This window comes from Nematolebias whitei, chromosome 18, assembly GCF_014905685.2.
Source record: "Nematolebias whitei isolate Nwh7 chromosome 18, NemWhi1, whole genome shotgun sequence".
Classification (NCBI taxonomy): Eukaryota; Metazoa; Chordata; class Actinopteri; order Cyprinodontiformes; family Rivulidae; genus Nematolebias; species Nematolebias whitei.
The window spans coordinates 22,170,715-22,183,180 of record NC_056515.1 but is presented as its reverse complement, the minus strand read 5'-3'; the positions used below and the strand labels follow the sequence as shown (position 1 = coordinate 22,183,180).

General features: G+C 39.1%; 1 protein-coding gene across 1 annotated transcript in view; it reads left to right on the top strand.

The window, feature by feature from the left end:
* Positions 1-2,259: 2,259 nt before the first annotated feature.
* Positions 2,260-12,466, top strand: part of LOC119424816 (lysosome membrane protein 2) — a gene marked incomplete at its 5' end in the record, with an annotated part of 27,321 nt that continues 17,114 nt past the window's right edge. Inside the window, 5 exon segments of the mRNA XM_037692317.1 lie at positions 2,260-2,417; positions 4,835-4,982; positions 5,102-5,293; positions 5,476-5,567; positions 6,149-6,268. Coding sequence (XP_037548245.1) covers positions 2,260-2,417; positions 4,835-4,982; positions 5,102-5,293; positions 5,476-5,567; positions 6,149-6,268 — 710 coding nt within the window.

Genomic DNA, 12,466 nt, shown 5'->3' with positions numbered 1-12,466 from the left:
CCTGGAGAACAACAAACCTCTCCTTTGTAGCAGCTACCATCATTTTTTACACCTTATCAGGAATTTAAAGTGGCTCTCCCAGTGGCGCAGAGGTTAGAAGATGAGCCTGTGATCGGAAAGTCGCAGGGTCACCTCCCGGTACAGTCAACATAAAAAAAAATGTGGGTGGAAAAGGTGGAATACCCACACCTGCCTCCACCCTCATTCGCCCCACTCTGGGCCCATGAGCAAGGCCCTTAACCCCCACCATCTGCTCCCTAAACAATTCTCTCTTGAAAATGAGTTCTCGTGGAAAGAAAAGAAAGAGCACCAGAGTTGAGCTTTTTGTCATCCAGTGTCTTCAGTAGAAAGAGAGACACAAAGAAACGATAAAGCCGATAAATGAAAATGAACTCGATAATTTTCATTTATCATGCGATTAGTTGATTTATTGTTTATTGCGACAGGCCTATTTGTGTATCTTTTGTTTGAAGATGGTTTGATTTATCTGACTTCCTTATCCTGGTTTTAAGAATAAATTAACGCTAAATCAACATGTTTTTATGTACTCAGTAACAGATGGACTTCAGCTTCCATAAGTTAGATATTAGACAGAGGCGAAACCCTTTTGGAGCATAGCTCAATGGGATTATTGAATAGCCTCTTGCAGTGCTCAGTGTGGACGTATGTGAGCGTCTTCACATCAAAGCCCCGGTGTTATGTGTGTTTGTGTATTCACCTGCCACGTGTGTTTGTCTATAGGGTGTGGTGTGAGCGTAGCCCTGGTAAGCCCTGAGATGAGGCCTTTTTTCTTCCTGTTTTCCATGTTTTTCATGTGTCGTGCTGTGATGGTTAATGCAGGATTGTTCTAAGCATGAACGTAGAACGAAGACCACGCTCTCTGTTCCTCAATCTAAGATGACAGCTTTATTGTCCTTGGCTACTCAGCTAAACTTTTGTCTCAGAACACAAGTATAGTGGACCTCAAAAGCGGAGGGGGGGGGGGGGGGGGTTATGCTCCCAGAAATAACAGCTCTATTGTTTTCACCTCTTCTGGGTTCTTACCAAAGTTTTATATTGGTTATTTTTTTATGACAAATTTGACACAATTAGGCCAACGTGATGTGCCATTAGGAGGAATACCAGTCCTCGTATCTTTTTTTAATTTCTTGTGTTTTTGTATGTAATTAAAAACATTCCTGCTTCTTCAACTTTCATGTATAATCAGATGGGGTGGTCGTCAGTGTCGCTCATACTGGGCCCCATAAACGCTAGCTCCTGAGGAATGTGGTTCAAACCATTAAGGCCAGGGCGCAGCGTGAACAGCGGGCATACAGCTTCCCACATCACATGATCCGTCCGAGGCGCTCTTCCTGTTGCCAAGGGCAACGGCTGACAATGGACCGGGTCTCCCCCATACCGTTCATGTGTGCAGCCAGTGCCTTCGTCTGACACTCACCAGACACAGTCCTCCCACCCCCTCTGAAGGATGTTTTTGTATTTTGGGTTGTTTTTACTCGGATCTCTCTGGGGATACTTCAAACTCAAAACATGTGTGGGCTTTAGGGATGCTCTGTTCTTTATCCATGAACCATATCATTAGCTGCAACCTCTATTAACGATACAACAAACAGTGGCATGTCTTGTTGTAGTAAATATGAACCATGTCTTAACTTTACAAAAGTCCAGTTGGTCAGGTGACTGATTAAAGTAATTAAATGCCTAGCATTCCTTGGAATGTGTGTCACGTGTTGCCTTTCATGCCAGAGTTTTAAATTAAGTTAATCTTAACAAAAGACGGTGGTAGACAGTAACATGGTGCACAATCTCACTAACTGTAAAGCTGATTGAGTTATATTTATTTTTGTGTTGGCCGTTGTGGAGTAACTGTTTTGAATTGAGAAATTTTGCTAAGAGACAGAGTTGATGCCAGTAGTTAATGGAAAAGTTTTAAACACAGTTCTCCTGTGATAAGTTCTCAGATTATGTGTTTGGGATATATCTCAGCTACTAACGGTAAATTTGATCTCATTGACCGTCACAGCCCTTTGTGTGTTTGCTAAGATTTCTTTGCAGTAGCAGCCATCTTGAGTCATCCTGGCTTCAAAAGTGATCATAAAAATGAAAGTGTGTTGCAAGTTTTTTTGTTTTTTTTTTGTGCCAGATTAGCTGCAAGCATATTCCATAATGAAGCATGCTTGCAGCATGTGAAAGAAAGAAGTTTGTTTTTTTTTAAAGAATTTCTCGCTTTTTCATCATTTGTGCATTTTGTTTCAACAGGAGATTGTTTTAGTGGAGGGCAGTCGTGTGTTTGAGTCCTGGAAGACCCCTCCCCCTCCCGTCTTCATGGAGTTTTTCTTCTTCAATGTGACCAACGCTGACGAGTTCCTCAAAGGGGCCAAACCAGAGCTCATTGAGATCGGCCCTTACACATACAGGTAAGGATGGAAATGGTCACAATCACTAGAGGCTCCTGTTTCAATAACCAAACAAATTTTGCAGTTTGAATTTTTTATTTAATAAAATAAATATTTTTTAAAGCTAGCTTATTTGTTGTTTAATTTATTATTAATTTTGGTATTTTATGTGCTCCACTTGGTCATCCTTTTGTTGCCTCCGTTATGTTTTTGTAGGGATGCACGATATTATTGGCCTATCGGTATCGACCGATATTAGCGGTAAATTTAAATATCAGGCATCGTCCATTCCATCAAAATAACTCACCGATATAAAAAGCGCTGTTTTTGTATGACAACCCAGTGACGAGGATGCCTGCAGCGCCAGCACAACGTTATGACGTCACGTGCGCCTACCTGATCTGCTCACGAGGAAGGTGTGAAAATGTCGGTGGTGTGGAAGTTTTTTAAAGCGTCGGAAACTGAAAGCAGAACTGCAATGACTGCTCAGTGTCAGTGATGTGAAGAGGAGTGAAAACGAAGTCCCACAACACTTCGAACCTAATTAACCATCTCAAGAACCACCATTCTGACCATTACCATGAGTTCATGGTGGCCAGAAAGGGAAGCGAGAGAACAGTCAACCGCGGAGAAACAAAACCTCACCAGCAGTCCATCCATCCAAAGTCCATGCAGAATAATGTAGTATTTTAATCCCACAGTAGTGAAAGCTATGTAGTCTCTATAAGTAGGTCTAGGGGAAAAATATTGGTATCGGTTATCAGCCAATTAAATTTTAGCATATGGGCATATCGGATATTGGCCAAAAATCCAATATTGTGCATCCCTTTCTTTTTGTCATAATTGTGTAAAATAAAATAAACAGCTGCAAATCCAGGACAACTTTCATACATTTTGCATACACACACACACACACACAAACACACAAACATACAGTAGGTTACAAAAATACCCACTCCCCCACTACTGTTCTCCTCTATTCTTCCTCTCCAGCCTAAAGTTTTATAGAATATTTTACATTGATTATAAGGAATAATGTTACAAACATATTCCAGATTTTTGGAATTGAATGGGGGGAAAAGCTCCTGTTGGGTAGAAATCTGAAAAAGTGGTGCGTGACGATCATATTCACATATGACAAACCAACAGAAGAATGTGGCTGTTGACCTGTCACGCCTCCGAACAACAAAAATGTAAAAAAAAAAACCAGTAAATCAACTTAAAATCTAAATTTCATCAGAGTTAACATAGTTGAAATACTCATAACAAAAACACACTGCAGTAATAAAGTAGGTTACATTATTTGTTCGAAGGAACTACTTTTTTGGGGCAATTTTTTTTTTTTGATGTGTCACCTCACATGCCTTTATAAAACCACTGCTTCAAGTCACATTTTTTTATATAGATATAATATGTAACTTCTTTTGGAAAAGTCACACAAACAGGATACGTTTTTTTTATACATAGAAAGCAGTGAAAGTCTGAACAAAAGCTTTTAAAACTATATAGAAGTAAAAACATATGTGCATGTGAAGCTAATTTCAGAGGACAAACTGTCTAGTCTGTTTTTCTTAGTTTATCTATTGCATTATTTCCTTGTGTCTCTAAGTGTATAAGTAGGATCGATTTCAAATTGGAAACATTAAGTTTTACATCTGCAAACATACACATATTGTAGAAAAGTGTGATTTTATTTAATCTCCTTATAGAGTTCTGTTGAAATATGCTCATTAGTTATTCAGCACAAACTCAAATATCATCCTTGTTTCTTGTTTCTGTTTACCTTTTTTTGTTGTTGCATAAAACCATGAAGATTAAGCATGCCAATAGTCAGTGCTTAATGAGTACCATGCTTGCCGTCATACACGTCGCAGTCCAAAAATGTCTAATAAAGTGGCAAAAAACATAAATAAGACTTGCAAATTTATGCAAAAAGGTGCGATTTATACAGCGAAAAATATGGTAATCCTGTTTTATTCTGAAAATGTGGTCCATTTTAATATGTGAAGATTTATTTTAAACTACTTCTGAAATCACTTTAAAAAAAAACAACAACACCCTAATGAGCTGATGGATTTTAATGAAACTCAAAAAGTAATCACGGGATGTATGTTAGGAACGGATTAACATTTGGAGCTAATTGTGCATGGTGGCCGCTATAGCAAATCAACATTAGCTAACACAAAAAGGGCGATAAGTTAGTGTGTTTTACAGATATTAAGCTACAATTTGTTGTTGTAGCAGCTACAGTAGAATCATCCATAACACATACTCTGATTGGAGCATATGAACAACTTGTGCATTAACAGACTTTAAAATCAAATTCAGTGTCTGCCCATATTTATCTGTATGTCTTTGTGAAAATCTTTCAAACACTCGTTTGCAAAACTAGATGAAATCTGTTAACAATACTGAATATTACATTTGCGTTTGCATAGGGAGTACAGGTACAAGGACAACGTAACCATGGTGAATAATGGAACCATGGTCTCTGCATACAACACTAAAAGCTTTGTGTTTCTGAGAGAGAAGTCTGTGGGAGACCCAGCCGTCGACGCCATCACTACTGTCAACATCCCTGCTTGGGTAAGTAATAAAATAAAGGTGTGAAATAAGTGTTCATTTGCACTGTTATTAGTTTCCTCAGATTAATTTCTTCAATTTCTTCCACATTTGCTCATGTCTGGTCCACTTCCTGTCTTTAGGCTGCAATGAACAAGGCCAAAGGCAGTTTCTTTAGGTCCTCCGTGGTGAACCTCTATATGAACTCTGTCAAGAGTGGCTTATTTACCACACGCACTGTAGATGAACTGCTTTGGGGCTATGAAGATCCACTGTTGGCCCGCATATCTGCAGCTAGTCCTGAAGTGGAGAAGGACTTTGGCCTTATGCACAAGGTATGTGTTGGTCTAAGCTCCTCCATCAGGTGGGCTTTTAGCACCTTACATATGAATCACAGAAGAAGAAAATGAACGAATTATAATTGATTCTATCATAAAGCGCAGCCTTTTTTGTTTTTCTTGGTGAAATTGGATTGTTTTTGAGCTATCCTAATGGGCTGAATGTTTGTTTGACCTAGAAAAATGGGAGTAATGATGGAGAATTTGTCTTCCACACTGGAGAACAGAACTACTTGGATTATGGCCGGGTTGACACATGGAAAGGTCAAAGGTTAGCACTGAGGCTGTCTCAAACAAACACAACCCTGCTTGTCTCTCTGTATACTCAGTAGTGAAACCTCCCTGGATATTTGAATTAACACATTTCTCTGATCTGCTGCTTTATGGCTACCAGTCTGCTTGCCTGCTGGTCTTGGCTGCTGCTTTTGGCACACAGCATGGCAGGACATCTTGAGAACTGGAATGCCTTAGCCTTAGGATTGTACTGACCAATCTAATCCAAAATCCCCATCTCTGGTCCCCTAATAGTTCTAATTGCTCTCTTGCTTCTGGGAAACTGCTTTTTCAAGTGTGTTTGTTGATCAAAGCATCTTTCATGATTGTAATTTCGTCCTCTTATGATAAAGATGACAACGTTGTTGATATTGTTGGTGCGGATTTTGCCAACAACACTTTCTTCTTTCTTTTGATTTTTTATTTTCAGACTACATTTTTTTTTTATGTTTTGTTGGTAAAATGTTTTGTTAAGCAAACAAAAAGTTCATATATATTTATTTTGTCTCGTTCTGGTGATTTAAAGAAAAGAGAAGAAAAAAAAAACTCAAATATTTTTGACATTTTGTTGTTTTGCAGACAGCTGACTTTCTGGTCAAGTAATGAGAGCAACAGCATCGTTGGGTCAGATGGAAGCACTTTCCATCCCCTATTGAACAAGGATGAGCGCATTTATATCTTTACTCCAGACCTATGCAGGTAAAGTTCAATACCACACCACCTGCTGCCTTAAAGTCCTATGACTTTAAATATTTCCCATGCTTAATGCATGTTTTATTGTTGTTTGCATGTTTGCTCCTATGAAGCAAGGCTCTGGATTGCCAGAACTAGTTACACTTTTGCACATCCTTAATCAAGCTCAAGGTTTCTGTTATCGCAGTGGGGCTGCTTCTGCTAAAGCTGAAATGACAGACGCTAAATATTCCTTTGCTGGAGTCAAAGAAGGTGGAATTGTCTCTGATGGTATTGATTTCACAACTTAAGCATAAAGCACACTTGCCAAATGTTTGGCTAAACGTCAAGTCTAAAATGTTTCCAGCTGTTTGCTGACTGGTCAGAGCAAACTGAGCCAATTTCAGGAGTTGAACCTTAAAGGAACAGGAGCTAAAAGGGAATTCTTCAGACAGATGGTGTCTAGACGTCCTGCAACAAATTAACGCTTTGAAAAATGTTTTGTTTTTCATATTTGGACATTTTAACGTGCAAACATCCGTTATTGAATCTCAAACATGTTTTTACATTTCTGAAAAAGCATCCTATGTGATGTTTAGCTGAAACTGGACCCTTTAAAACTGTTATTGGTAAGATGAGCTGGAACTGCTAGGATCCTTCATGAACGTGGAAAGGATCCAAACACAGGAACGACCAGTGACAGACTTATTAATGGAGACTTGCATAAAAAGCAGTGCAAGGCAGGTAATGTATAAATTAAAAAGGGACAAACGGGACATCCCAGGCAAGGTACAAACAGATACAGACCAGAACACAATGAAATAGTAACTAACTGGGCAAATTAAATAATATAAATACCAAAAAGGAGTGAACAACAGACAATAACTTTGATGTTAACAATTACAAAGGGGAGAATCAGATCAACAGAAATCTACAAAGTAAATTTTTATCCAGAGTAAACCAGGAAGTAACATCCTCAGAACACAAAAACAAACCTTGAACAAGTACTCAGCTAAAATCCATGAGAGGACCTTTGCTCAAAGGGTTGGCCAGTAAGGAAGAACAAGGCAAAACCAAGGGTGGAAGAAGGCTAGAACAATCACCATTTCAGAGGTTGAGACATGACATCCTGAAGCAACCTAAACACTTGTCAGAGATTGAAATGTTGGTAGAGGTGTGTCCAGCCTGAGCCCTTTAGACATTTTAAACCATGTGGTGAATGAATATCTCGCTGGACTTCTGTGGAGACTGAAACTGGACATGGAAGTAAGATGGCTTGCTTGATCTTCGGTAAAACTGACACCAGACATTTTAAAGGGGTGTCTGACTGGACCCCCTCAGAACCTGAAACTAGACTTTGACATGGAGAAGCAACAGCATCACAAAGTGAGTTGTGCACCCCAAAAAGTGATTCTGGTTTATTTGTATCAACCAACATGGAAGGTGGAAAACATTGCCAAGAGTTTCACTTCCTTCATTGCCAAGTGGAGACCCTTGGCATATTGTTTTTGTACCATTAATGCTTAGCCTATTCTTAGTTTAGCATATTTCTTAGTTCATATGTTAGATCTTATTACTGTTTTTCTTTTACAATTTATACTTTTGTTGGATGTAACTGGGACCCCGTGTACACAATTTCGTTCCATCACATGTACCACATATGATGCGAATGACAATAAAGAAACCTTGACCTTGTTGATGATACTAGTGTTTGCTCTAACTAGAGGCTGGTAAGCCTAAGCTTATTGAACTTTTCTGTCCCCTGGTAAAAATTAAATAAAATTCTGCTGGAATGGTCAGATCAGTCTATCAGAATGGATGCTGAACAAGAAGAAGTAACCAAACACAGAACCCACTTGTGACCATTGGCAACTCAAAACCTTGATTATTATACAAAAGGTGGCAGGTAATCAGTCCAAAAATCCCAACCAACAGGCAGGAAATTTCAGAAAATTCCAGTTACATTACAGAAAAGGTGCAGAGAACACAATGACCTGACAACATACAGCTCAGATAACTTAAATACTAACAGGGAGAAATCACCAACAAAGGACTCAGATGTTAATATTTAACAAGGGAGTATCAAACCAACTGAAACATATGAAGGAAATGCTCTTTCAAAGTAAAACAGGAAGCCAATTGAACACATCACAAAAGCAACTGAGCATATCTTTAAATTAATCTGATGCTTGTAGAATAAATAGCTTTCGAGCTCATTCAATCCATTTTATGACATAATGCATTTTTAATAAAATTATGCAGAATCTGATACAATAATCGTATCCCAGCTCAGAAAGGCTTAATGAGGGCAGTGCCTTGGACAATCAGCAAGACTGCTCACATATGAGATGATGTCTGATATAAAACTGTTCTGAGTAAAGTTTGAAGATACGCGATAACCTGACTTTTTCTTCACCACTATCGTCAGTGCAACATGTTAAACTTGCACCACTGAGTTGCTTATTTAAAAATGTATAAAGATATACTTCCTCAAAGCTATGATTTTATTTAAAAATAAATTCCAATGAAACACTTTATACTGTATGCTTGCTTGACCTGCATCATACATGCACAAAACATATTTCCAGTGTTACAAACGTAGGTTCTTTCTTAGTTTAATGTGGTTAATGTTCTCAAACTTTGCATCTGATCTTTTATAACCTCCTGCTCACTTGTACCGTATTTTCCACTGTACCCGTGGCTCCGCCCTATAAGTCGCATCAGTCCGAATATGTCTGAAAAAGTGGAAAAATCCATAAATATGTCGCTCCGCCGTATACGTCACATCTATTATGCATCACCGCTGACAACCTGAAAATGTGGGCCGGTGTTGTGCCAAAAATCGATGGGCTGCCAAATGGCGGCCGTGGGAGCGTTCACATGAGGACTTGAATTTAACAAGATTAGCACTTAAAAACAATTATTTGTTTGCTCGAAATTATAGCAAAGGTGTGTCTCAGTTGAACTTTTACTTAATAAATGCACTTTAATGGTCAAATTAGCAGCATTTTGCTGGGGCGTTGCAGCTGGTTTGACTTGCTCCAAGCAGCGAGCAGAACAAAGATGGCAGAATATGGCAAGCAGATTGTGTCATTAATAGCTGGTGAAGATTCTCAGTCATCCAGGACATGGTAAATTCAAAAAAGTGCAATGCTTTTTTTTAAGTGCTTGCCTTGTGTTTTCTCTGCTAAGTGCAGGCGGGACATATTTTGGATGATCCTCCAGAATTTCAGAATTAACGTGTCTTTACTGATCAGTGTGGCGTGATGAGGAGTTACCTTTTACACACTGGCAGACTGGTTCCTTGGAGCTTGGTTTCACAAATGTTAATCCTTGATTGTTGCAAAACATAAATGCCTTGTCATTAGCTCCTAAATGCAGCAAGAAAATGAAAACAGAAGCTGCAGCCCACATCTTTGTCTTTGTGTGGTGTGTGGAAAACATCTGTTGGAGTGGTACGGTTTTACCTTTGACTCTGATCGGACATGAGCCAAAAACCCCTCACCCAAATGTTTGCACAACATTCTCACCTACTTACACATTGCCTGGTGGTGTCATTGTGTCTGTCTGTCTATAATGACTAAAGGGGAGACCTCCTCCCTGTTTCCTGTACTTATTTTCAATAATTCAAGGAGGAATCATTCAGTGATTCATTCATTCAGTCATATTTCTAACCTTTATACACACTTTATAAACTGCTGCCTAAAGCAAGCAGCCTAACAACTTAATGAGCAAAAGATGTGTCAAATGGAGATATGGGATTGATCTGATGGGTAAAAGCAGTGCTAGGATTCCCACTTGCAAACTTACTGCATACTGACCTTTTGCTGCAGAACCCGAGCCACAGACGCCTCAAAGTTTTGATGCACTTCAGACGGGTGTCATTGTTCAAATACCATCTTTCTGAAGTGTGTCTTCCCTTTAGCTGTGAAACCTTATTTGAATCTTTTTAGCTTTAAATGTTGTGGTAATTGGATAGATCAGACTCAGAATGCAGACAATGAAGTTTTAAAAACAAACCATTTATTATAAAAGTAAGAACAAAAGGCTGTCGAGGCAGCAAAAACTTACAACAATGGAAGGTCACGAGGGACAAAAGTACCGGCAGTCAAAACACACAAATCATAGAAATAGGTGCATCAGAGTACGTCAAAGCTGTTAAATCCTTGTTTATTTTTTGCATTCTTTGAAGGAAGGTATTACGTCTGTCGTGTTGCATGCTAAAGTTTTGAAAAAGACCTCACAAGATATGTTATTGCTCAGAGTGTGGGTTGTGGATGACACTCAGCTAATGTCACACCAAATTACAACTCAGTATCTGTCAAATCGCCAGAAGTATAGCCATTTTTGTGTTTGCTAAAGTTAATTAGCTATGACAGCCATTTTGAATCAGGTTGACTCCTATAGTTAACCATTTATAGAGCATAATGAGCTATTCCTTTCTGAGAATTCATTATGTTTGTCCAGTGGTGCATTAGATATTTTGCTAACAGACAGACAAATGACCACACACAAAAACATACTCACAGATGCAGGCATCAACACTCATATATACAGTCGTCCTTCGCTATATCACAGCTCACTTTTGTTGGATAGTTTAATTGTCCTATCATCAACTCATTAATCAATTAAGCCACACAGAGAGGATCCAAGAAGATTTTTCAACCCAGTTTACACCTTGCAAGGGGGCAGAGTTAACACACAGGCATACAAGGTGTTACATGTCACTCTGTCCAAGGTCTGCCCACGGGCAAAGAGTTAGGAAAAGCTGAAATACTCATTATCAGACAGAGACGAGGTCAAGACACAACCTCTGCTTCACAGCTCACAGTTGATGAAGGTGTCAGAGTTTATCATTTATCAGACTCCTCTCTGAGTTGACAGAAAGACTCTTGATTTCACATGCATGGTTCTATTATAATGTAACATTAGTAAGTGAAGACATCCATGACCTTTACATACCTTCCCCCATCATATTCCCCCCCGTTCATGGATTTGATCTCTTTATCAATAACTTCCTTGCAAGTTAGGATGCATTTAGCATGCGGTGGAAAACCTGCCTAGGGCAAAAATGAGTCCAGTCGGATGGGAAAGCACCACATCACTTCACGCCCCTATGACGGTGGCCCTTTAACGGTGCTTCAGCATCCCTTCTGGGTGTTGTCAGTTCAAAAGAAATCATAAAACAAACAAACAAACAAAAAAAACATGGGTAAAACCGAAACTTAAAGATAAAACCTAAAGCTCTCCTCAGACGGAACTCTCTCTCCCTTTTTCTCTTCTCCTGAAAGTTATCTGAGTATTAATAAAATAATAAAAACAACAAAAAGTAAGACAGAATAGCATTATTCACCTTCATTAAAACCAACATCAACATTTCAGTGTTATTCCATCTTTACAAGGTTAGAAAACGGTAGCATTTCACTTTAATGGCCAAGTATAACATCAAGCTTCATCTTTCTCCAGCCAGCCCTTGTTTTTGGCAACATGCTCCGGGTGTTTTTGCATTTGGATCGGAGATGCCGAGCAGGAGATTTTCCCGTTTTGGACAGTCTCTTTACTGGTTGAGGCCTCATGTTTCTATGAGGCTGGCATTTGTAAAGACAACTTCTTTTTTTCAGCCAAACCAATCTTTCTGTCCAAGTCCAGTCCCAAAAGGTTAAATTTTAATGTCCAAAACATCTCTGGCAGGAAGAACACACACAATAATGACAATATACCCTTCTCTTATAAGGTTAATTCATCAGCACTCATTTTCCATTCATTATTTATCTTCTGTAGTATTGTTTTGCACGTATGCCTTTTAAATCTTTTCTAGAAATTAAGTAATTGAAGGTCTTGTTCAAGACTCTTATAATTTGAACCCTTTGAACTACAATAGTCCCTCGCTATTTCACAGTTCGTTTATCGCATATTCGCTTTATAACGGTTTTTCAAAGTAAGACTGGACATGACACACAACTGGCTGATTGATGGATGAGCCGCATGATCGTAAAATAAATTAGTTTCAATTATTTAGAACCTGCTGCACCTTTGTGCAGCCCAGAGCTGCAGAAAAAGCTTCCTCCTGTACCTTTGTGCAGCCCATGCTGCAGGATAAACTTCCTGCTGCAGCTGATCAGCTGTTCTCTGTGCAGAGCGGAGAAGTGGGCGTGGCCAAGAGCGCTTGCAGGTGGCAGAGAGCAGAGGAGGCAGGAAGCTGAAATCATGACATTCTGTGCTCTT